The sequence below is a fragment of the Neofelis nebulosa genome, chromosome 10 (genome assembly GCF_028018385.1).
Source record: "Neofelis nebulosa isolate mNeoNeb1 chromosome 10, mNeoNeb1.pri, whole genome shotgun sequence".
NCBI classification, from domain to species: Eukaryota; Metazoa; Chordata; class Mammalia; order Carnivora; family Felidae; genus Neofelis; species Neofelis nebulosa.
Window position 1 is genome coordinate 103,836,134 of NC_080791.1, and position 26,535 is coordinate 103,862,668.

At 36.6% G+C, this 26,535-nt stretch overlaps 1 protein-coding gene and 1 pseudogene across 1 annotated transcript; both read right to left on the minus strand.

Moving 5' to 3' along the window:
- LOC131487905 (olfactory receptor 5AN6-like) overlaps positions 1 to 26,535 on the minus strand; it is a 93,730-nt pseudogene that overhangs the window by 3,164 nt on the left and 64,031 nt on the right.
- Positions 14,010 to 14,989, minus strand: LOC131487906 (olfactory receptor 5AN1). The gene has a single exon (XM_058689097.1). It carries the CDS (start codon positions 14,946 to 14,948, stop codon positions 14,010 to 14,012), a length of 939 nt encoding a protein of 312 aa, XP_058545080.1. The 5' UTR covers positions 14,949 to 14,989.

The window sequence follows — 26,535 nt, forward strand, 5'->3', positions numbered from 1 at the left end:
TTAAGAAATATGAACATCTGTAAATATGAGTAAAGAGCAAGCAGACTCATATATGGCTAGTGAGAACACGTAGAAAACCACCTGGCTGTGGGTCTGGGAGAAGCCTCACAAGTCTGAGTGTTTAGGAGTGCTCTGAGGAAAGCAAAAGGGCAGCTGTGGGCATCCATCCTCGTTTTGAAGGATAAAGAGAAAACATACAATCTTAAGAGTTCTGTCTCAAGAGGAAACAAGAAATGTGGAGCAAGAATATGCATAGAAAAAGTCTGAGAAAACTTCAGAATCCCTACCAGGGCTGACAAAAGATATTTGTCTCCTAAAGCCAGTTGGTAAAGCCTGAAGGAGACAACTCCTTTAAATGCAATGACATCAATGCAAATCTTCAAGGAACATGAAAAAGCAAGGAAACATAACACCACCAAAGGAACACAATAATTTTCTAGTAACTGCCCCTAAAGAAATATAGATCTGTAATATGCATCATAAGAATTCAAAATAGTTGCTTTAAGGAAGCTCAGTGAGCTATATGAGAAAACACAAAAAGAGATCAGGCAAACAATACACAAACAAAATGAGAAATTTAATGGAAAGAGAAAAATCGTTTAAAAAAAGAACCTAAGAGAAATTTTGGAGTTGAAGAATACAATGAATGAAATGAAAAATGCCATGGAGAGTATCATTATAAGATTGGCTCAAGCAGAAGAAAGAATCTGTTAAGTAGAAGACAGTCCTTTGAAATCATCCAGTCAGAGGAAAATGAAGAGAAAAGTATGAAAAGAAGTGAAAAATACCTATATGGATTATGGGATACCATTAAGAGAAACATTCTGTGAATTATCAGACTCTAAGAGAAGAGAGGGAGAAAGGGGATGAGAGCTCATTTACATAAATAATGGCTAAGAATTTCCCAAATCTAGGAAGAGATTTGGACAATCAACTTCAAGAAGCTCATGCAGTCCCCCCAAATTTTAACCTAAAGTTATCTTCTCTGATACATTATATTTAAACTGTCTCAAATCAAACACACACAAAAAGAAATTTAAAAGCAATAACTGAGAAAAAATCCTCACATACAAGTGAATTATCAGCAGATTTCTCAACAGAACTTTGCAGGCCAGGGAAGACTGGTATACTATATTCAAGGTGATAAAAGAAAAAAAAATGCCAACCAAGAATACTTTACCCAGCAGAGTCGTCCTTCATAAATGAAGAAGAAATAAAAACTTTCCAAAGCAAACAAAAGCTGAAGTGGTACATCACCACTAGACCTGCCTTACAAGAAATATGGAAAATTCTTCAAGCTGAAAGGAAAGGGTACTAACAAGTTACATGAAAATAGACAACACACTGACAATGGTAAGTATATAGCCAAATTCACAGCACTCTAATACTGTAATATAATGGTGCGTTAAACCATTATAAACCATTGAAAAAAATCCATGTAAGTGTAGATCTTCACCTTAACTTAATGCCAGTATAAAGGTCAAAGGACAAAAGTATTAAAAAAAAATAACTATTGCTGCAGTAATTTGGTAATGGATACATAGTATAAAAAGAGGTAACTTGGGACATCAAAACCATAACAGGTGAAAGGGGAGGAATATAAGGGTAGATTTTGTATAATCAAAGTTGTTATCTGCATAAAATAGACTATTATAACCATAAGATGTTTTATGTAAAGCCACATTATAGCCATAAAGCAAAATCCTACAGTATATGCATAAAAGATAAAGAGAAGCAAAAGCATGCCACTATGGAAAATTATCAGTTCACAAAGAAAGACAGAAAGAGAAGAAGAAGAAAGGAGCAAGGGAACTTTGAAACAGCCATAAAACAATCAATAAAATGTCATTAGCAAGTTCTTACCTACCAATAATTACTTTAAATGTAAATGGACTAAATGCTCCAATCAAAAGGCACAGAGTGGCTGAATGGATTTAAAAATAAATAAATAAAAAGACCCAACCATATACTGCCTAATGAGATTCACTTCAGGTTTAAGGACACACAAAGCCTCAAAGAAAAGGGCTGGAAAAAGATATTTCATGCAATAGAATATCTTTCATTCCATTGGAAGGTTATTCTGTTCAATGAAAATGAAAATAGACCAGGGGTAGCTATACTTATATCAAACAAAATAGACTTTAGGGCAAAAACTGTTACAAGAAACAATGAAGGTCATTATATAATGATAATGGTTTAATTTATCAAGAGGATATAACAATAATAAATACATATGCACCCACCATCAGAGCACCTAAGTATGTATTAAGCCAATACTATCAGAACTGAAAGGAATACCAGACAAAAAACAATACTCCACTTCAAACAAAAGACAGGTCATTCCATACTAAAACTCAACAAGGAAACAATGGACTTGAAATATACTTTAGACCAAATGGACCGAACTGCCATATACAGAATATCCAACAGCAAAAGAACACACATTCTTCTCAAGCACACATGAAACATTCCCTAGGATGTCCTTAGGCCACAAAACAAGTCATAACAAATATAATACGACTGAAATCATATCAAATATATTTTCCAACAACAATGATATGAAACTAAAAATCAAAAATAGGAAGAAAGCTGGAAAAATAAAAAAATATGTGGAAATTAAACAGCACAATTAAACAATCAATGGTCAAAGAAGAAATCAAGAGAAATGAAAAATACATTAAATGGAAATGGAAACACAGCATACCAAACTATGGGATAAAGCAAAAGTAGTTCTAAGAGGAAGTTTATAGAAATAAATGTCTACATTAAGAAAAAATTTCTGAAATAAATAATCTAAATTTACACCTCAAGGAACCAGGAAAAAAAAAAGGTGCATACTAAGCCTAAAGTTAGCCAAAGGAAGGAAATAACAAAGATCAGAGCAAAAATAAATAAAATGGACACTAGAAAAACAACAAAAAAGATCAACAAAATTAAGAGCTGGTTTTATCTTTTTTTTTTTTTTAATTTTTTTAACGTTTATTTATTTTTGAGACAGAGAGAGACAGAGCATGAACAGGGGAGGGGCAGAGAGAGAGGGAGACACAGAATCTGAAACAGGCTCCAGGCTCTCAGCAGTCAGCACAGAGCCTGACGCGGGGCTCAAACTCACCGACCGCGAGATCATGACCCGAGCCGAAGTCGGACGCGTAACCGACCGAGCCACCCAGGCGCCCCTAAGAGCTGGTTTTATAAAAAGATAAACAAAATTGACAAATCTTTAGTTGGATTAAGTAAGAAAAAAGAAAGAAGACTCAAATAAAATCAAATGAAAAAGGAGACATTACAATTGATAATACAGAAATACAAAGGACCATAAGAGACTACTATAAACAATTATATGACAGAAAATTAGGAAATCTAGAATAAATGGATCAATTCCCATAAACACACTCACTACCAAGAGTGAATCATGAAGAAACAGAGAACCTTAAAGATGAATAATGACTAAGGAGATTAAAGCAGTGATCAAAAGCACCTCCACAAATAAAAGACCAGGACCAAATTACTTTATGGGTGAATTTTACCAAACATTTCAAGAGGAATTAATACCAATTCTTCTCAAACTCACAAAGCACAAGAGGAAGAAACACTCCCAAACTCATTATATGAGACCAGCATATCCCCAAAACCAAAGCCAGATGGGGACATTACAAGAAAAGAAAACCATAGCAATATCTCTGATGAATAGATGCAAAAGTTCTCAACAAAATATCGGCAAACCAAACCCAACAGCATATTAAAAGGATCATACACCATGACCAAGTGGGATTCATCCTGGTGCAAGGATGATTCAACATATATATCAACCAATAAATGTGACACATCACACTAATTAAAGAGCTAACAATCACATGATCATCTCAATAGATGCAGGAAAAGCATTTGACAAAATTCATTACTGTTATGATAAAAATCCTCAACAAATTGGGTATAGAAGACTATATAGTATGGTGATTATAGTTAATAATACTCTATCATATACTTGAAAGTTGCTAAGAGGGTAGATCTTAAATGTTTTCACCATAAAAACAAAGGTCATTACATGAGCGGATAGACGTGTTTAACACTGTGGTCATTTCACAATATATGCATGTATCAAATCTTCACACTGTACACCTTAAACTTACACAATGTTATGCGTCACTTATATGTCACTAACAGTAGGAAAATAATGAAATAGGAAAAGCGCTCAAAAATAATTCAGTAATATTAGCCTAAAATTTAATGAGGTTAGACTTAGAGATTGAATGTACATATCTTATCTGGGGAAAAGTTAATACATAATGATCAACACCAAGTCATCTCCCGGTGAAGTAACAGGACTTCAGTGATAAAAAAGGAATCCTTTGGACATCGAGGGAAAAGAAAAATACCAAGTTACCTGTAGGGGAAAACATCAGATTGGCCCTGGACTTCTCCACAATAACACTGAACATCAAAAGGCTGTGGAGCAGTATTTACAAAACTCATCTCCTTTTATAACCAAACTGTCATTCCAATATTAAGGCCACACAAAAATATTTTCCACCATAAAAAATCTCAGAGAACACAGTATCCATTAGCCCTTAATGAAGAAAAAAATCTACCAGAATATGAATATGAAACAGCAAAGGTTTTTTTAAAAAATAACGTACTAGTGATAGCATTTCATTCAGTTAAAACAACCATGGCAATTATGGTTACAGGATACACGAATGCATCATATTTCAGTCATTTGAAATGACAATGTAAACATGTATTTATTGATAATAAAAATATCCAAGATAAAATAAGTGGAAAAATCAGGTTACAGAGCAATGCATAGTGAAAAATAAAACTTACACAACTCTCTATACAGGCACATGTAAGAAAAATTTCCAAAGTATTTACATGAAGATAATAGCAGTGGCTATCTCTGGATGGCAGTAGCATAGGTGATATCATTTTCTTCATAATGCCTTATCTGACATATTTATAAATTTTTAGTGGGAATATTTTGTGTTGACTATTAGGAAATTCAAGATATTTTTCTTTAAAAAGATACAATCCATATAACTCATGTTTTAACCGGTTCAGATAAAGTGAATTAGCTAGAAGAGTCATAAAGTCATACAAGTTTATCAATTTCCAGTGCCTACAAAAATGGCAATAGAAAGCCATTATCAATATTTCGAAAGCTAATGAAAATGTGTACATTTCCATTATACCACACGGAGATTTTACTTATTTATTTTTCTTTTATTTCATTATTTATTTATTTATTTATTTATTTATTTATTTATTTAATTTAAAAAAAAAATTTACATCCAAGTTAGTTAGTATATAGTGCAGCAGTGATTTCAGGAGTAGATTCCTTAATGCCCCTTACCCCTTTAGCCCATCCCCCCTCCCACAACCCCTCTGGCAACCCTCAGTTTGTTCTCCATATTTATGAGTCTCTTATGTTTACCACACAGAGATTTTTAAACTACCAAATTCCTTTGCTTTGCAGAATAGTCACAATTTACTGTGATTTCTTTATTTCACACTAAGAGCAAGACTTGATTGTCTTTAATAAAAATGAAGAAATTCATTGAGAGAGAGATTAAATCATTACCTGTCCAGGGTGTGTTTTTTGCTAAATTTGTCAGTTGAGCTTCATTTTCATCCTGTATTAAGTGGAATCAATGGTTTGTATTCTTTGTATGGTGAGAAGGTCAAAACCAGATAAACGTATACACTTCAGCTACTGTGATGATCATGACTAACTGAGAGCTTGAAGGAACCGGTGTTTCACCTCCAGTGGGTTTCTCTGCTACAGAGAATCAGGCAGGCCACCCAACCAAGTCCAATGTTCACAAAATAGAGGTGATTAGTTTAAGTTGCTTTTAAATTTTCTTTCTTACTTAGTTCTTTCTCTAAATTTGGATGCCTGTTTTCTTCCAAAATATGCTGTAAGCCTGTATACATTTTTTAAAATTTTTACTAAAGTCCAGTTAGTTAACATACAACGTAATATTAGTTTCAGTACAATATAATGATTCAACGCTTCCATACATCACCTGGTGCTCATCACAACAAGTGCTCTCCTTAAACCCGCCCCCCCCCGCCCCCCACCTATTTCACCCATCCCACCACCGACCTTCCCTCTGGTAACCATCAGTTTGTTCTCTATAATTAAGAGTCTGTTTCTTGGTTTGCCTCTCTCTCTCTTTTTCCCTTTGTTCATTTGTTTTGTTTTGTTTGTTTTGGGATTTAAGAATGATTTTTTGTTATGATGAACAGAAATACAAGATTCTTCTGAAAACTGGAAGAGCTGACAGAATATGGTTTAACTTAATAAAACCTTTTTCAGTGTAGCCTCTTCTCTCCCTTTAGTTGTGGAGCTTGATCTGTCAGTCTTCAGATCTATTTCTGAGGTACTTAGGATGATTTGATAGTTATCTAGTTGTGTTTGGTGAGTCTAGGGTCTCCCTACTCTACCACCATTCTCCTCTCCTATGAACCTGTATATTTCATCTATCTACTTGAAGACCTATCTGCCAAACTTAGCTATAAATTTATTGTTTTCTTTTCCCAACGTATTTCTGTTTTTATTTTTCCTCCTGTTTTCCTTGCTGTTTGTATTGATATTCTTTTTCCAATTCTTTCAATTACAACCTTTGTTACTTTTATTTCTTTTCAAAAGATTACCTCTGATTTTTTCATTGGCTGCATCAATTAAGTACTATTATATTTTACTCATATTTTCCTTGTGTACTATTTGACACCTTGTATAGAGAAAAGGCTTTGATATCTGCAATCCTGAGATTGAGTTCTTACCCCTTCACTTACTAGCTTTGGTTCTTAATTCCTCTGGCCTCGGTTTCCTCATCTGTAAAGTTGGTCTAACAGAATTTAGCTAATTTAAACTTAAATTTCTTGAACATAGCATTCATAAATAACAATACCTGACACATATGTAGTGTTTATCATGTGCCAGGGTACTCTTCTGAGTTCTTGACAAATATCAACTCACTTACTCCTTCCAAACAATCTAACAAGATATATAGAATATCCCTGTTTTACAGATGAGAAAACTGAGGCACAGAAAGATTATGTTACCTGCCCCACATTACACAGCTGGTGAGTGACAGAGCCTGGGTTTGAATCCAAGTGTTTGGCTCAGGAGAAATTTAATTTCCAATTACAAAATATACTGTTTCACTCTTGCTGCATAACAAGTCACCCTAAAACTCAGTGTTTACGGCAACATTCATTTATTGCCACTTCAGGTCAGCTGCAGGTTGGCTGAGATTCAGCCAGTCTAGGGGAGGCTTATTAAATGGGTGACTCCTCTGAAGTTGGCTGGTCTAGGATGAGCTTGGCTGAGATAGCTCTGACCCATGTGTTCCTTTCCCTAGGACCAACAGACACCCAGAACATGTTTTTCTCATAGCAATGACAGAAGCACAAAGAAGCAAGTGAAAACACACAAGGCCCTAAGGCCAATGATGAGAACAAGCACTCTGTCACTTCTGTCAGCTAAAGCAAACCACATGGCAAGCCCAAGGTGAAGACAAGAAAATGCACTCTACCCATGACAAGACTGTAGATGCAGGGAGCCTTGAAATTTGGGGTTAACAATTCAATCTATCACACAAAGTGAATGGATTTTGCTTTACTTTTTCTTAATACCCTTGTGATCAGATAAGGTTATCTACCTGATTTCTACTGTCAGAAATTTATTGAGATTTTATTCTGTTACCTAGTTCTAGATTCCTTTTTTAAAGTTTTACAAACCTGGAAAAGAAGACATGTATTTACAATAGTCATTTTAAATCTATCACTAATGCTTTTAAATACAATATGTTTAAATTCAATTTTTGTCAACTCTAGATCTTAAAATTGATTGGACATAAAATTCATGGAATTTTAATTGTGGTACCATAACTTTATTTTTGCATTTTTCACATTTAACTTTGCATGTTTTGTGTCTGTTAGTCAATGCAGTTGTTTTATTACGTCATTATGAATTGGGTTTTCTGGTCAATACTTGAATTAGTTCACTCTTTCTCTTAAATTCTACTTTGCTTAAACTAATATTGCTACTCATTTAGTTGTTGTTTCTGTATGCTATCTATATGTTCCCCCACCATCTTGTATTTAATTATTCTGAGTCATTTGCCTTTAGGAGCATCTTTAAATAAACAGAATATCATGGTGGCTGGATATTCTTTTAACCCAGTGAGACAACTGAACTTTTATTTGTCTAATAGGTAGTGTTTTGGGGTCTTTTCCTCTTTAAGAAGTGAGTTTAACTCACACACACACACACACACACACACACACACACACCCCATCTTTGTAAATGTCTTTTCCTGTTTGGGTGTCATTAGTCAATTGTTTTGCTTTTTGCTTGTTTTTGTTGTTGAAGTTCTCCTGATTACTCAGCTCAAATTCATTTAGTACTATTCCAAGTAGAAGAGGTCAGTGAATTATCAAAGCTTCTCCCTCACTTACTTCCAAACAACACCTTTAGTCTAATCAGTACAGTGACATTAGAAATTTCTCAAATCTCCTGGCATGTGGACTCTTATTATCTCTAATTTCCAGTAGTAATAAAGACGATTCATTATTTGCAACTTTTGCAAGTCATTTTGTTGGGAATGTATTGGGAATGACCAAGATATCAGTGTAAAACCTACCCTCTTATCTAGAACCCTCCAATAGTTGCATTTTTTAAACTACATTTTCCATTTTAAAAAAATTACAAAATTACTTAAGGGAGTAATGTCAGTTTCATTGTGACGTAAGACAGTTTCTTTTTTCTCTCTTTTTTAACAATTAAAATCAGCATCTATCTATGAACAAAAGTACTTTTTTGGGGAGTTGTGGGATCCAGCACCATCTGCCAAGGATCCTGGGAGGAATCTTTCCCACCTGTTCATCAGGTAATAGGCAGACAAACCTTAGTGTGGGCTGCAGAACCAAAAAAAAAAAAAAAAAAAAAAAAAAAAAGCCAGCCCCAACCCCTCTGGGCCATGGTTGGGGAAAACCATGAGTGGTTGGCTTGGGCAGACACCCACAGATGAGAGGATTTATGGAAGTCCAACATTCACAAAGAAATATTTCAGCACTCATTGGAGGGAAAAAGCTGAATTTGAATCCACTGGAGACAGTAAGAGGAACTAGGCCAGTGTTAATCCCCCCAAAAAGGCAACATAACACGGGATTGAACTAACCAGCAATAATTTCTCCAAAGGGTCAAAGGAAGAATGGTGAGTGAGTGCCTGTCTAGCTTAGTTGTGTTAACCTATTTCTCTCCTGCAGTACCAGAATAGTGAGGCAGGACCTCTATGCTTGGGTAAGGAAAGTAATCAAAAACCTCCCAATACAGAAAATTGGATTCTCTGGTAAATTTTGCCAAATACTTCAAGAAAGTGAATAAAAATTTTTCTCAAAATCTTCCCTAAAATCGAAGAGAAGGGAACACTTACAAACTATTTTTGTTAAACCAGCATTACCCTGATACCAATGCCAGATAAAGACACTACAAGAAAAGAAAAAAAATGTAGGTCAATAACCCTCATGAATGTAGATGCAAAAATTCTCAATAAAATAGTAGCAAACCAAATTCAACAATATATTTTTAAAAATCATGTGCTGTGACCAACTGGAATTTATCCCTGGGGTGCAAGGATGGTTCAACAAACACAAATAAATGTGACACATCATTAATAAAACAAAAGACAAAATCATATGCTCCTCTCAATAGATGAAGAAAGTGCGTTTGACAAAACACAACATCCTTTTGTGATAAAAACTCTCAACAAATTGGGTATAGAAGGAACATACCTCAACATAATAATGGCCATATATGACAAACCTACAACTGACATCATACTCAATGGTGAAAGACTGGGAGCTTTTTCACAAAGACCAGGAACAAGAAAAGACTGCCCACTCTCACCACTCTTATTCAACATAGCACTGGAGCCCTAGCTAGAGCAATCAGGCAAGATAAAGAAGTCTAAAGCATACAAATAGGAAAGGAAGAAGTAGAACTGTTTCTATTTGCAAATGATTTGAACTTGTATATAGAAAATCATAGAGTCAACCAAAACGCTATTAGAAGTAACCAATGAATTCAGTAAAGTTGCAGATAGAAAATCAACATACAGAAATCATTTGTTTTTCCATGCACCGACAACAAAACATCTGGAAAAGAGGTAAAGGAAACTATCCCATTCACAGTTGCATCAAAAATCAATAAAATATTTAGGAATAAATTTAGCCAAGGAAGTGAAAGATCTATACAATGAAAACTACAAGACATTGATGAAAGAAATTGAAAAGAACACAAATGAATGGAATAATATCCCATGTTCATGAATCAGAAGAATTAAAATTGTTAAAATAACCACACTAACCAAAGCCATCAATAGATTCAGTGCAATCCCTATCATAATTCCAATGGCATTTTTCAAAGAAACAGAAAAAGATCCTAACATTTTTATGGAACCACACACACACACACACACACACACACACACACACACACTAGCCAAAGCAATCCTGACAAAGAACAAAGCCAGTTTGTTCTTTGAGGCATCCCACTTCCTAATTTCAAACTATACTACAAAGCTATAATAATCAGTATGGACATAAAAATAGATACATAGACTAATGGAACAGAACAGAATATCAAGAAATGAGCCCTCACGTACTAATATTTGACATAGGAGGAAAGGATACTTAATGTAGAAAGGATAGTCTGTTTGACAAATGGTGCTGGAAAACTGGATAACCATATACAGAAAAAAAGTGGACTCCTAACTTACACCATCCACAAAAATTAATAAGAATTTTAATTAGAGGGATTAGAATCTTAAACATATGACTTAGAAGAAGTCATAAAACACTTAGAAGAAAACATGAGGAAGAAACCCTTTGACATTGGTCTTGGCAAAAATTAATAAATTATAAAATGATATTATGTAACTTTTATTTTCTTAACTCTAATCCTACCTAGTGTCATTCAAATACCAAATGTGTTCTCCTAGATTGTGCATCCGGAAGCACAATTTTAATCATTCATCCCCCAGAGGGTTAAAAACTAAATTTTCATCTTGATGTGCACAGACTCAGCTATGTACCTCAGAGTAATCTAAAAGTCTGGAGACTGGAGATCTATTAAGTGAACCATATGCATGTCTCAAATGAGTCCTGTCCACTGCCAAGGCTCTGATTCTCCTCTATTCTTTAAACCTTATCAGTGTGTGTGAGCATGTGAGATTCAAAATCAGCTTACCATAATTTCTTGGGGCTCAAACTTCTACTCATTAACTGATCTCTTGGTCTAAATAGTCTTTCTAAAACAACTCTAATGAATAATGGGTTTGATCTTTATACAGTATTAATAATAGAACGTCACTGAAATTATTTGGAAAAAAACACATTCAGTACCTTAGAAAGATTATTAGGATCATTTAAGGAAGATTATTTGGGCCAAGAGGTCAATTATAATAATTAGTAGAAACTATAACCCCTAGAATCTCAATTATTTAGGCTCTTTGACTCTTGACTAAATACAAAGTGAAATTCTGAGTCTTTATGCTAAAATTCATGCTCAGCTTTTCATCTTTATGGTCCATGGCTCCCAATGATACCCTTCTGCACATTCAACACTCTACTTTGCAACTTACTCTGACTAAAGGGAATTCTCTTCTCTTTTGTGAAATAAATCCTGCAAAATGAGGTCAAGCTCTTCCTTTTGACCCAACTTTCCACTGACTCCCTAATAACCCATATGAATTCTTATTCTTTTCATATCCCTTAGTCTGTGGGTCTATTTTAATCACCTTGCATTGAACTATGCCTAAATACATAGAATTTATTATTTTATGTATGGGTCTGTGTCCTAACTAGATATGAGGACAGGAAGCTTTTCTAATTCTCTTTTCATCCTTACCACCCACCTCGATGTATGTGTCTAGCAAATGCTTAGTGAGGGCTTGCAGATTGACTGTTCCCGTGAGATATTACATGGCTAAATGTCTATGCAATTACTAATTACTAAGAGTAGAATCTGGGTATATACCATTGGTCTAACTGTTCTTCAGGGACAAGTCTGGATAACTATGTTTTATTTTCCCCAGGTTTTTTCTTTAAAATAATACTTAAAGGAATTTCCCATCAGTACCCATAGCTAATGTTTCTCAACAATAGCTGATTAAGGCATTTCTTGGAAGATAGAAGCTCCTGGGAACCTCACCCATCCACAGCAGCTCCCAGAAGGTTAACTTCCAGTTACCATCAGCAGCTCTTATTAGTCACCTCCCTGAGCTCATCTGAACTGGTCAAGAGGGAGATCTGTGCAGTATTATGGAAATATCTTCCTTTAACATCTAGCAGAGTTTTGTCTCTTAAGGAAGGCTTCACAGAACCTTAGCAACAGACCTCCCATACATTCTTACACATATGTAAAGAGCAGTGCTTCAAGAATATACCTCTACCTGGATTGGGGGGCCAAACATCCTTTGTTCATATTACAGTTTCCTTAGCATGGGATAAGCCCCCACACTCTCTCCTAGAGATTCCCCTTCTCTCAATCCTCCCCAAATGTAAACTCATGGAAGATTTGGCAAAACCTTTAAATACCTCTTCACTTGAAGTTTTTAGTTAAAAAGAATAATTCATGTGACTAATTAAAATTGAGGAAAAGCATTCATAAAGAACCCATTAAATCTCTAAGAATAATATATAAATGTAATGGCATTTAGTTTTTATCATTTGGTTAATGTCTAAGCAATCTGGCAAATCAACAGTCAGTGTTGGGACCCATCTTGTTCCTCTTTTTAACCAGGCTTCTAGGACCAAATGTTTTATTTCCTCCTTCAGACAACACAAACTAGCCAGGGTTGAGAACCCTGCCTATTGCTATCTATTTCCTCTCCTGACCCTTGAGTACTCCTGGAAAATATAAGTATTAGAGTAACTCTGACCACCTACTCCATCCACTGTATCACCCATACAACCAAAAATCTAGGACATAAAATATTGAACACACACAATAGCAAAGAGTGTATACCACCTTCTATATTTGTTCTTAGTCTCTGCAAACATTGAACATTCAGTAACTATATTATTACAATGAATTCTCACACAAATCTCCTCACACCAAAATTGAACAGATGCTTAAAATACCAGAACAATTTGGTAGTGTGATCCCATTGCCTATGTCAACAGGGCAAATTTTCCAGATTTAATGGGGGAAAGAGGTTTGAGTCCTACAGTATCAGAAATTGCTATTAGTTGACATGAATTTTGCACAGCATCTCCCCCCAGAAATCCACATTGGACATAAGATTCAAGAATTAAAACATCAAACTCATAAATAAATGCTACTGAAGGGACCACATCCTTCATTCCATTACTCTTTATGATTCAAATCACCCCCCCGCTTCTTTAGATTACACCTGGTAATGTGACCAAATCTTAATAGATGATTAGCCCTGAAAAAGGCCTTAGACAAACATTAGCTATCTCAGACTGCTCTTCCCAGAAGACACAACTGGCTAATTGTATAGTTTCGTTTCTTTTCAAAGGCACATCCCCTTTCTCTATTCTCTCCCATTATGGTCAGAAACACAGAATAAACATCAATCACCATCATGTCTTGATTACACTGCATCAAAATATTTGGGACACAGGTTCCTACATTCCTGGGGGCATCTGTCAGGTATCACTCTTTTACAATCAGAGGTTTGAGACTGAACAGGGCTCAATCTCCGAAGCAAAAAGTGACAGGTTTCTAAACCTTAAAATTTTACAAATACTTGCAGATTACTTATAAATGAGGCCACTATTCATGTAGGGCAAAAGTATGAAATTCCAGGACTTAAATGTACTGTGTGTGTATGGAATCAAGTCACTTGTCAGTCCATTTGGTATATTATCTGTGTCAAATTAAGCTTTCTTTATACAAAGATAGTATAAATTTTGTTATAGTTCATTCATGTGCATATTGTTTTAAGGTTTCTGATGGGACAAATCTGGACAGGACCTCAGCAGGAACATTTCTTCTTTTGCAGCCTCTTCAAGGCATCTTTGATTTCCTTGTTCCTCAGACTGTAAATCAAGGGATTCAACATGGGGATAACCACAGTGTAAAAAACCGATGCAAATCTGTCAAAACTGGAGGAGCCACCAGAGCTGGAACTCAAATAGACAAACATACCTGAGGTATAGAAGAGGGACACTGCTGTCAGATGAGAAGCACAGGTGTTGAAAGCCTTGGACCTGCCTTTAGCTGAAGTGATCTTCATGATGGAGATGACAATATAGCCATAGGATATCATGATGATGAAGGCATTTATTATCCCAAAGATCACTGTTAATATAGCAGTCAAGAGTTGCACAAAGAAAGTGTCAGTGCAGGACAGGACTAACAACTGGGGCATGTCACAGAAGAAGTGGTTGATGACATTAGGCCCACAGAAGTGAAGCTGAAGTATGGCACACAATTGGGATACAGAAGCAGAGAGTCCAGCCAGATAGGACCCCAGCACCATCCAAATACAAAGGGTGGGTGACATGACTGATGAATAGAGAAGAGGATTACAAATGGCGGCATATCGATCATAAGCCATGGCTGTCATGAGACAAGACTCACTCAGTCCCATGATTGAAAAAACAAAGTATTGAATGGCGCAACCCACAAAGGTGATAGTTTGCTGCTCTTGGAAAAAGCTGGAGAGCATCTTGGGGGCTGTGGAGGTCACATAGCAGATATCCATGAAGGACAGATTACTGAGGAAGAAGTACATGGGTGTGTGGAGGTGAGAGTCCATCCTTATTAAGATGATGAGGCACAAGTTCCAAGTCAGAGTCATAATGTAGATGAGCAGGAATACAACAAAGAGCACTGCTAGGATTCTGGGGAAATCAGAGAATCCCAAAAGGATGAAATAAGTGACCTCTGTAATATTTCCTCCCCCAACCATTTGCCTGGTGCTTCTAGAATCAGAAAAGAGAGAAGAGAATGCACTGCTGACTCAGGTGAAATGACAGAATTACATTGCTCATATATGTCATTCTCTCCTCTACTGAGAACTGGGAAAGAAGCAACGCTTCACTTTCCTGAAGAAAAGACCCCACCTTTTCATCTTAAAGTGTCAGGAATTACATTTTAAAAAGTGCTTCAGGTTCTCAGTTATTCCATGACGTCTCATGAAAATTAAAAGAGATATTTAAAAATTGACCACTTTAAAAAAAGCAATAGAAACCCTATGGTTCTTATATATAATACTAAGAATCATTGATTAAAATAATAGGTTTTTAAAAGACCTCTGATAAATATGTAACTGCTGCATACGTGGCATCATTGAAGAATACATTTGAAATAGCTCTTCTCCCCCAAATGATAATCTAGATAGGTTTCTTAAATTTCTTATCTCAACCATAAGAAAAATTACCCTTTTTATAATAACTTCTCAAACTTTTAAACAAATTTATCTAATAAAACATCTCCAAAATGGCCTGGTAATTTACATCATAATATGTAATTCTGAAAACATTCTCTTGGGGGCACAGCAGATGTGCTCAATTAGGTTATGGAATACGTCTTCTTAGGGAAGCCTTCACACAAACTATTCCATACAGAGGCTAGCACAACTCACTATTGCCCTCAACTATCGTCTCAATTTTAGAATATTTTGTTTCTTAGGAAACAGCATAGTACTGTGGTTAAGAGTTTAGACTTTGGTGTTTTAGTTCTGAAAAACATCATCAAGATTGCACTATAGGTCATTCCTGACATCAGCCCCCTCCCCAGGACAACTAGCAATAGAATAACTATTCATAGGCAAGACAACATTTTGAAAATCCTAGAACATGGAAATGAGGCAGAAACACCTACCTTGGACTACAGAGACCACACAGACGGTTAGAGGTCAGCCACACTTTGACTGTACTGCCACTCTCCCATGCTGGCATAGTGCCACATCAACAGGATTCCTTTTACCTATGGTTTCCCCAGTTGGGGCAGGAGGGGGAGGGAGAGATCCCAAGGTGAGTGGTTATCCAGCTCCCCCAGAATTGTGGGTCATTTCGTGGGATGTCCAATCTGGTCTCACCTCTAGGGGATGGCAGGGGAATCTGTGGGGTATGATTACTGGGAATCCGATTGTGAAGGAGAAGGAGGCAGGACTTTCAGCAATCAGTGCTCAGATCCTGGAAGACTGAGTTCCTATTTGCATTGACACTCAGGTAGAAATCCCCACCAGAGGTTTTACCCATTGCAGAGACCAGATGGTGGTCCCATCTGACCACCGGGTAATTTGGTGGGCAGTTCTGTCTAATCTAGGATCTGAAATGGCAAGCTTTCTGGCATTGGAGCCTGTTCTGCCACTCTGTACAGGCCGGAAACCAATTCATAAACTCATCCACTGGCCCATCAGGCCCAGCCCAACCAGGAAACCTGCCCAGACCACCTAAAAAGGAGCATCCTTCAGCAGTCAGCAGTGCTGCCCACCTGCAGAGCTAGGACAGTGGCCTCATTTGTCCAGGGAAATCAGCACACAGTTCTGCCTGATTCAGAACCTCAAATAATGAGCCTTGTTGGCCTTAGAGCCTGTCTCCACCATGTCCAGGCAGAAAAGCCAATTCATAGCCCCGCCTACTGCTGAGTATATCTCCTAGTACCATCCAACCAGGAAGCTGACCAGGGCTCCTGGGAAGCTGCCAAACCCAGAAACACTCTAGCAGAGAGTCCAGTGAGTGGCTTTATACATTTAGGTGTGGCCCAGAAACAGAACCATGCAAATGTGGTCAACTAATGTTCGATAAGAGAGCATAAAATACTCAATAGAGAAAAGACAGTCTCTTCAATAACTGTTGTTGGCAAAAATGGATATTCATATGCAGAAGAGGGGCCCCTGGGTGGCTCAGTCAGCTGAGCTTCCAACTCTTGAGTTCAGCTCAGGTCATGATCTCAGGGTCATGGGATACAACCCCACATTGGGCTCCATGCTGAGTGTGTAGAGCCCGGTTAAGATTCTCTCTCTCTCTCTCTCTCTCTCTCTCTCTCTCTCTCTCTCTCTCCTTTCTCTCCCCCCCCCACTTCCCCTGCTCACACACTCTCTCTCTCTCAAAAAAACAAACAAATAAAACTTGTCTCATATGCAAAAGAAGAAAACTAGACCCAAATCTTACACCACTCAAAAAATTAACTCAAAATGAACTAAGGACCAAAATGTAAGACCTGTAACCTTAAAACTCCTAGAAGAAAACATAGGGGAAAAACTTCTTGACACCACTTGGCAGTGATTTTTTGGATATCACACCTAAAGTACAAGCAAAAAAAAAATTAAAAATTAAACAAGTGGGATTATATCAAACTAAAAAGCTTCTGCACAACAAAAGAAATGATAAGCAAAATGAAAAGGTAACCTATGGAACATAAGAAAATATTTTCAAACCACATATCTGATAAGAAGTTAATATACAAAATATAAAACAAACTCATATAACTTAATAGCAAGAAAATAAATGGTCCAATTAAAAATTAGGCCCAGGACCTGAATAGATATTCTTCCATGATGACACCCAATGACCAAAAGGTACATGAAAAGGTGTTTTCTACATCACTAATCACCAGGGGAAATGCAATGAGATATCAACTCACATCTGTCAGAATAGGTTAGAGGGAACAAATGCTGGTGAAGGTGTGGAGAATAGGGGTGTGCACTGCTGTGGAAATGTAAATTGGTATAGACACTATGAAAAACAGTATGGCGATCCTAAAAAAATTAAAAATACAACTACATACGATCCAGAAATTCCACTTCTGGGTATATATTCACAGGAAATAAAATTAGTGTTCTGAAGAGATATTTGCACCTCCCCCCCTTGTTCATTGCAGCATTATTTACCATAACCAAGACATTGAAATAACCTAAATGTCCATTAAAAGATAAATGGATAGGGACGCCTGGGTGGCTCAGTCAAGTGTCCAACTCTTGATTTCGGCCTCAGGTCATGATTTAAGGGTTGTGAGATCAAGCCCCATGACAGGCTCTGTGCCCAGTGTGGAGCCTGCTTAAGATTCTCTCTCTCCCTCTCTCTCTCTCTCTCTGCCTCTTTCCTGCTTGTATGCATGAATTCTTTTTCTCTCTCTCTATAACAAAAAAACAAAAAATATCTTTAAAAAAATGAATGGATAAAGAAATCATAATTGATATATAAAATGTTACACTATTATATACATAATATATGCTAACATTCAATATTATATATAAAGATTTTTCAGGCATGAAAAAGAAGGAAATCCTGGCATTTGTGACAAGCTGCATGGTCCTTGAGAACACTATGCTAAGTGAGATAAGTTAGAGCAAAAAAGACAAATATAATATGATCTCACTATATGCGAAATCTAAAAAAGCTGAACTCACTGAAAGAGATATCTGATTTGCGGTTGCCAGAGGCAGTGCGTAGGAGATGGGGGAATTGGGGAGGGCGGTCAAAAGGTACACACTTCCAGTTACAAGGTAAATAAATTTGGGGAATGCAATGTGCAACATCATGACTATAGTTAACAATACTATACTGTGTGTTTGAAAGTTGCTAAGAGATTAGATCTCAAAAGTTCACATCACAAGGAAGATGTAACTGTAACTATGAAAAGTGATGAATGCTAACTAGTCTTCTGTGGTAATCATTTTGTAATGTATACATATATCAAATCATTGTGTTGTACCCCTCAAACTTATACAGTGTTGTATGTCAATTATATCTCAATAAAATGAAAAAGAGTTCTCATTCTGATACCATCTCATTCTATGCACTTGTCCCAGTGGTTTAAACACACTAGATATGACTCACTCCCAACAAAGTGAGGACAAGAACCCCTGAACTGTAAGGTTAATAGGAGAGGTACCTGAGGAAATTGATGCACATGCTCAGCACGCAATCCAGTACACATTAATTGTCCAATAGGTGTTGGCTATTACTATCACTGATTGCTCAAGATAACCATGCAGGACAGCTGTGCTTGTGGATGAGCAGGCCAGGGATACTAGCCTTTTATGGGTTAATTTGAGGAAGTTCCTGAGGCATTATCAGCCCTGTAGATCAGCAGGCTTCCTTGCCTCTAGGCAATACAGATTCAGACCTTCTGTGGAAGTCAGTCAAAGCACCTGGGGCCATGGTAAACTATTTAGATTTCTGGAGTTAAACCATGTAAATTATTGTCTATTTAGTTTTCTTGAGTTCAGTAAGAAGTTGCTGTGGGCAAGGTCAAAGAGGTGTCTGTCTACTTTCTCCTCTAGGATTTTGATGGTTTCCTGTCTCACATTTACTTCTTTCACCCATTTTGCATTTTTGTGAATGGTCTAAGAGTGTAGTCCAGTTTCATTCTCCTGCATGTTGCTGTCCAGTTTTCTCAACACCATTTGTTGAAGAGACTGTCTTTTTTCCATTAAATATTTTTTCCTGCTTTGTCAAAGATGAGTTGACCATACATTTGTGGGTCCATTTCTGGGTTCTCTATTCTGTTCCATTGATCTATGTGTCTGTTTTTGTACCAGTATCATCATCTTTTGATGATTACAGCTTTGTAATACAGCTTGAAGTCCAGAATTGTGATGCTTCCCACTTTGCTTTTCTTTTTCAACATTATTTTGGCTATTTGGGGTCTTTTCTGGTTCCATACAAATTTTAGAAAAATTTTTTATGAAAAATGCTGGTGTTATTTTGATAGGAATTGCAAGAACGTGTAGATTGCTTTGGTTAGTATAAATGTTTTAACAATATTTGTTCCTCCAATCCCTGAACATAGAATGTTTTTCCATTTCAAATAGACTTGGGTCAATTGACAACCAGAATCAATCTATGATGGGCCTTGATGTCAAAAACATGTCAAAGTATATATTTCAGTTACCAAATACTACAAAGTTATATTTAATATGTTTGGTTGATATAGTCAACATGATAGACTCACTAACACATTTGTAACAGATGCCACCTATTGGCTGTACTACATACCCAAGCTGTCCTTCCTTGAGATGAAACAGTATATTAATAACAGCCAAAAATTTAGATAAAAAATAACTGGACTTGAACTTTCTGATATTAAGTATTATAAACATGGATAACTCATTATTCTTGTAAACATAGACATGTATCAGAGAACAATTACATATTTAAGAATAAATTTAGGGGCGCCTGAGTGGCTCAGTTGGTTGAGCGTCTGACTTCAGCTCAGGTCATGATCTCACGCTTTGTGGGTTCGAGCCCCATATTGGGCTCTGTGCTGACAGCTCAGAGCCTGGAGTCTGCTTTGGATTCTGTGTCTCCCTCTCTCTATGCCCCTTCCCACTTGTGTTCTGTCTGTGTGTCTCTCTCTCTCAAATATAAATAAACATTAAAAATAATTTTTTTAAATAAAAAAAGAATAAATTTAAAAATTGGTGAGAATTTAACAGCTGATAAAGTTAGTATTTTAAATTGATACAGAAATGATAAACTCTCCCATTAATGGTCTGTTAGACCATTAGAGCATTAGAGGAATAAATAGATATGCATTTATATAATCTTGAGATAGGAAAGAAATATCCAAAATATAACACTAAAACAGAAAGTCTGAGAAAAAATATAATTATTCAAAACTTTCTTATAACTGAAAAACCCATTATATGAGGTACTTTTCAAACACAATTGATGAAGTTAGAAAAACAGCCAGAAAATATAAAAAAGACAATGTGGATATGACTGTAATATAAAAGATATTAATCAATTAGGGATGGACACTCACATATGCTGCTGATGAGTATGTACAAATAGTTCTACCTTTTTTGGAGGGAAAAAACTGCTTTCTATAATCTCTCTCTCTGTGTCTCACAACACATACACGAGCCAATTACAAATGCCAAAAGTAATAACTGGTATGATTTTGATTTCCTTCTTTAAATGTCTCTGTGCTTGGTCAATGTTCGACAACTCCTGTATTTATAAGAAACAATTTATTACAATATATACATCCTTAATTGTATGCACAGATTGAGAAAGAAAGGGAGAGGGGAAGGGAAAATGATGGAGAGAGAGAATGACAGAGAAAACAGACTTTCAGAATTTCCTGGATTTTACCTACTGCCCATGTCACCCTTCGCAAGTTATTAACCTCTCTGTGCCTCAGTTGCCTCATCTATAAACAGGGCTAATAACACTTACTATCTCATAGGATTGCTGCAAGGACTGAATGACATAAAGGGCTTCAAACAGTAGAGGCGCAATAAATGTTAGCAAGTATCATCCCCATTCTCATTCCTCTCTGTGAAAGAAAAATAAAGCAAAACGAATACTGAAAGGCCAAGGAGCTCTTCACATAATTATTTTCTACATTAGATGGTCTCTGAGCCTACACTCAAGAATATTGTTAACCAATAAATGTAATTATTTCAATCTTGTGGTGTTCTGTTATCTTCCAGTCAGCTGTAAACTCCTGATGCCACTTTTCATGTTCTACCACCACCAAATACTCTTGAGTTGACGATACTATGCACAGTGCATGGTCCAGTGGAGGTGTTCCACTATTTAGTGATAAGCATCTTGTATACTAATGTTTGCATAACTGAATAAATACATGATGAACAAATGGTTCTTTCACCCACTTTTGGATGTAAAACGAAAACTGTCTTATTTCATTTCAATTATGGTTTTAGGAACCTGGAAATCTTTCTGTTTACTCTCAAAATAAAGTGTTGCCAATAAAAGTTCTCCATTATTTTATCCAGGATTAATTAGATTCAATGAAAATATTTTGCAAATATGAACCTCTGTGCACAACATCCCCCAATACACCAACATAATCAATCAATTCTATGAAAATAAGTCAACCTCCTGTTCAATCACTTACAGTAAAACTCTCCATTTCTTATTACATTCTGTTAACAAAGAAGTCAAAGCTAAAAGTATTTTATGTAATTCATCATTCCCCCCCAACTATAAGGAATTGTGGATTGTTTACTAATTCATGATAAAATACATCTGGTTAAACTTCAGTAAGCTATAGGAAAAAGGAAAAATTCTGAAATTATTCACTCTGTTTGGTTAAGTTTTTGCATGTGTTCACCATCTCCAAGACAATTAACAGAAAAGGTGACTGATGTAAATATTAATTAGGCATTTTACTATGAGCATCTAGCTAATCAAAACCTTCAAATTCTGATAACTAAGGACACGGCCAGTTTATAAGGTTTTTCAGGGTACAAAATCAGGTTAAAAGAGCCAAGATGTTGCTGAATGAAGAACAAGTTAAAAAAAATAAGGTTAAAAGACAGACTAACAACTACCTATGCTTGGAATGGGGCATCTCTGATATCCGTGTTACCCACACTAGGGTCTCCAAAGAAGACTATGGAGACTTATTTAAAGTGTTTCAACAAGCCAATGGGATTGTATTTGAGTACACTGTCATATCATTATTTAGTGAAGTGCTAGCCTTTGGCTACTTAGAAATTATGAATCAATTATTTATGTAAATGGAAATTAAATTAGTATCTTTTTAAAAACAGAATCCTCAAGGAAATAATTAAATTAAGAGGGTCATTGGATAGGTAAAATTGGAAAACCTACACAAGAATGTGTGATCTGAGGAAATTCCCCTGAAAGCCAGTAAATTGTAATTTTTATTTCAGTGCTCGATTATTGACTTCTAAATTTTGTTAGTTTAAAAAAATACACATTATCTCATTAGATTCTAAATGATGTCATTATCCCCTATTTTACAGGTGAAAAAAACAGAAGGTAACAGAGCCCAAGATTAGGGTCCAACTTCAGCTCAGGTCATGAAATCACGGTTTGTGAATTTGAGCCCCACATCTGGCTCTCTGCTGTCAGCACAGAGCGTCCTTCAGATTCTTTCCGTCCTCCCCCAATTGCTCCACGTGTGCTCTCTCTCTGTCTCTAAAATAAATAAACATTTAAAAAACTTAAAAAAAAAAGATCACATCCTTAAGAAATTGCAGAACAGGAACTCAACATTCATGCCTCACCCCACAATAATCCCTGATATTTAAGAGTAGAGATTAATCTTTTTAATGAAGTTCAGAGACATTGGCTAGGAGAAAGAGAACCCAAAACAGAGCCCACAGTGGAAGGTGTGGGACTGAGGCAGAGAGAGGAGGTGAAGAATGGGAGAAACTGAGGACCATAAAACCTTGCTCCAGAATCACATGGCTATTAAGATAGCACAAAATCCACCGTTCTCACTAAATCTTGCCCTCTCACCTTGACCCAGATTCCCCAAGAAGACAGAGCTCTTGCCAAAGGTTAAAAATGCTTATTTCTTTTCCAAAAGAAGTTGCCAGCTGGGCCCTATTGTTCTCCAAGATGGGAGTCTTTGGCTTTGAAACTGGCTGTCCGCTCAGGGCAAGAGAGATGCCCACAACTGGCGATCCTCTTAAATATGCTATTAAGAGCAGAGGTAACACGAGAAAAGACAATTAGAGAGAGAAAACCCTCAGGGACGCTCTCTGGAGTCACGGTTGTCATGGAGTTTTTGTCCCTGCTAATTTCATGCCCCACTTTGCCATGTCCCTTCTGGATCCATCCCTGCCATCCCCATAGTCCAATAATGTTCTCATGATTGTAGTCTTTCTGTTGGGAACTTAAGAGTCATTAGAGCTGGAAAGAACCTAGAGATCATTTAGTCCAACACCGTCCATTACCAGGTGAGGAACCTGAAGCCAGGGAGCTAAAAGATTTGCTCAAGATGACACGGCTAGCTGGTAAAATACCTTAATTAAAATAAATTAAATACATGAGCATTTCCCTCTGTACAAAACACTTTCATTTTAGATATAGACATACATAAATTTTCTCAAATACCTGACCAGACTCAACCATCACAGCAGCACTGTGAGTCAGGCATGCCATTATTTCCTATGCATAATGAAAAAACTGAGACAATAAGGAAAACAACAAAACTAATTCATGACAGAGTCATGGCTTATTGTGGTTACAAACTGGAACATGGGTATCAATGAATCTGGGTTGAATTTCAACCCTTCCACTTGATGACTGTGTAACTTAGAGCAAATTAACCTCTCCAAGCCTCAGGATTATCACAAAATGGGGCTGGTAGTAGTAGCTACTTCATAGAGTAAGTCTTCATAGAATAAAATTAGATAATGCTTCTAAAGCACTTACCAAAGGGGTGTACCACAAGCATGCCTTCTATTAATAGTAGGTGTAATTTTGGATGGATAAAGAAGATGTGGTTTATATATACAATGGAATACTACACGACAATGAGAAAGAATGAAATCTTGCCATTGCAGCAACGTGGATGGAACTGGAGGGTATTATGATAAGTGAAATAAGTCAGTCAGAGAAAGACAGATATCATATGTTTTCACTCATATGTGGAATTTGAGAAACTTAGAAGACACGGGGGAAGGGAAGGGGAAGAAACAGTTTCAAACAGTGGGGGAGGCAAACCATAGGAGACTCTTAAATGCAGAGAACAAACTGAGGAGGGGAAGATTCGTGATGGGCACTGAGGAAGGCACTTTCAGGATGAGCACTAGGTGTTGTATGTAAGCGATGAATCATGGGAATCTATTCCTGAAACCAAGAGCACACTGTATACACTATATGTTAGCTACCTTGACAATAAATTATATTAAAACAATAGTAGGTATAATTATATATTCTGATTTGAAGTTCTTTCCAACACGTTATGCTGCATTACTAATCCTTCAACAAAAGTGTCTACTTAAGACCATTCCCACAAACATTTTTGCTTGTTTGTTTCTAGGTTTTCATAAATGAAACTCATCTACCCTGCCAGTTACTAGGGATGCAGAGATGTTCTAGACAAGGTCCCATCCTTGGTTTGGTCTACTTCAGCCATTCTTACCTCCAGGGAGAAAGGGGTGGGTGGGCAATGAGTTAATTGTTCAACTTTGCTGATAGGTTAGCAGTTATATATTTCCCCTGATAGGAACTGTAATAACTTTAACCTTGAAACTGAATGGATTTTTAGTACAGTTTTTAAAGATATAATACCAAAAGTATAGTATGTGGGCTCCATGGCCAAACAATGAAGACCATGCTATTGGTCAGTAAGAACCAAGTATGTTCCACAAATCACACTTTGTGAGATTCAAATGAAGTGTTGCTATACTGGGAAGAAGGTGGCAGACCTCTATGTACCCAGAAGTTGTATCTGTAATATCTCTCATCTAACTTCCCACCTGCCATCTTCATATGGTTAACAGAAAACAAGTCAAATCTATGTGATGTAACAATGCGATATATAAAGTATTGTATAAATATGAATGTAATATGTATGAAATTAGTCCATAAACTCTTATATAGAAAAAAAATTCTCTTTTGAAACTTTTTTGAAGTCCTCTTATTTGGACTCTGAGTGTTCATGGAACTCTCAAGTCTGGAGGCTCTTCTGCTCCTGATCAACTTAAGGTCCTGGAATCCCAAGGGGCTCAGATCAGGAATTCAGTTCCCACACCCTAAACACACCACAATAGCCATCATTTCTGAGGTCTTACACAGTCTCTGTGAAAATACCAAGCTGCATGCTCCAGGCCTGACTATGCCGAGAAATTGATGACATTATAGAAGTTTCAGGTGTATATTATAATCAACATCTCTATACAGTAGTTAATAATCATCACCAAAACACTGGTTACCAATCATCTCTATACAGTTGACCAACTTCACCATTTTACCCACTTCCCAACCACCTTCCTCTCTGGTAACCATCAGTTGTTCTCTGCATCTATGAGTTTGTTTTTGTATGGTTAAGTTTGTTTCTCTTTTGTCTTTAGATTCCCAATGAGTGAAATCCTATGATAACTGTCTTCTCCATGTGACTTCCTTCACATAACTTAATATCTTCAAGGTTAAAATAAAAGCAAAAATGAACTATGGAGGCCTCATCAAGATAAAAAGCTCCTGAGTGGTGAAGGAAACAATCAACGAAACCCAAATGCAACTAATAGAATGTGAGAAGATACTTCCAAATGACATATCAGATAAAGAACTTACCAAACTCAACACCCTAAAAACAATACAGTGAACAAATGGGCAGAAGACACAAATAGATGCTTTTCCAAAGGAGACATCCAGACACATGAAAAGATGCTCAATATCACTTATCATCAGGGAAATACAAATCAAAACCACAGTGAGATATTACTTCCCACCTGTCATTATGACTAAAATGAACAACTTGGGCGACAACAGATGCTGGCGGAAATGCAGAGTAGGGAAACCGTCTTACGCTGTTGGTGGGATAGCAAAATGGTGCAATCACTCTGGAAAACAGTATGGAGTTTCTTCAAAAATTAAAAATAAACCCTCTGACCCAGCAATTGCACTACTAGGAATTTATCCAAAGGACATAAAAATGCTAATTAGAAGGGGCACATGTGCCCCAATGCTTATAGCAGTACTGTCAACAATAACCAAATTATGGAGACAGCCCAAATGTCCATCAACTGATGAATGGATAAAGATGTGGTATATATACTCGGCAATGAAAAAGAATGAAATCTTGCCATTTGCAAC

Coding starts and splice junctions, on each gene's coding strand:
- LOC131487906 (XM_058689097.1), bottom strand. CDS start 14,948: ATGGTTGGGGGAGGAAATATTACAGAGGTCACTTATTTCATCCTTTTG.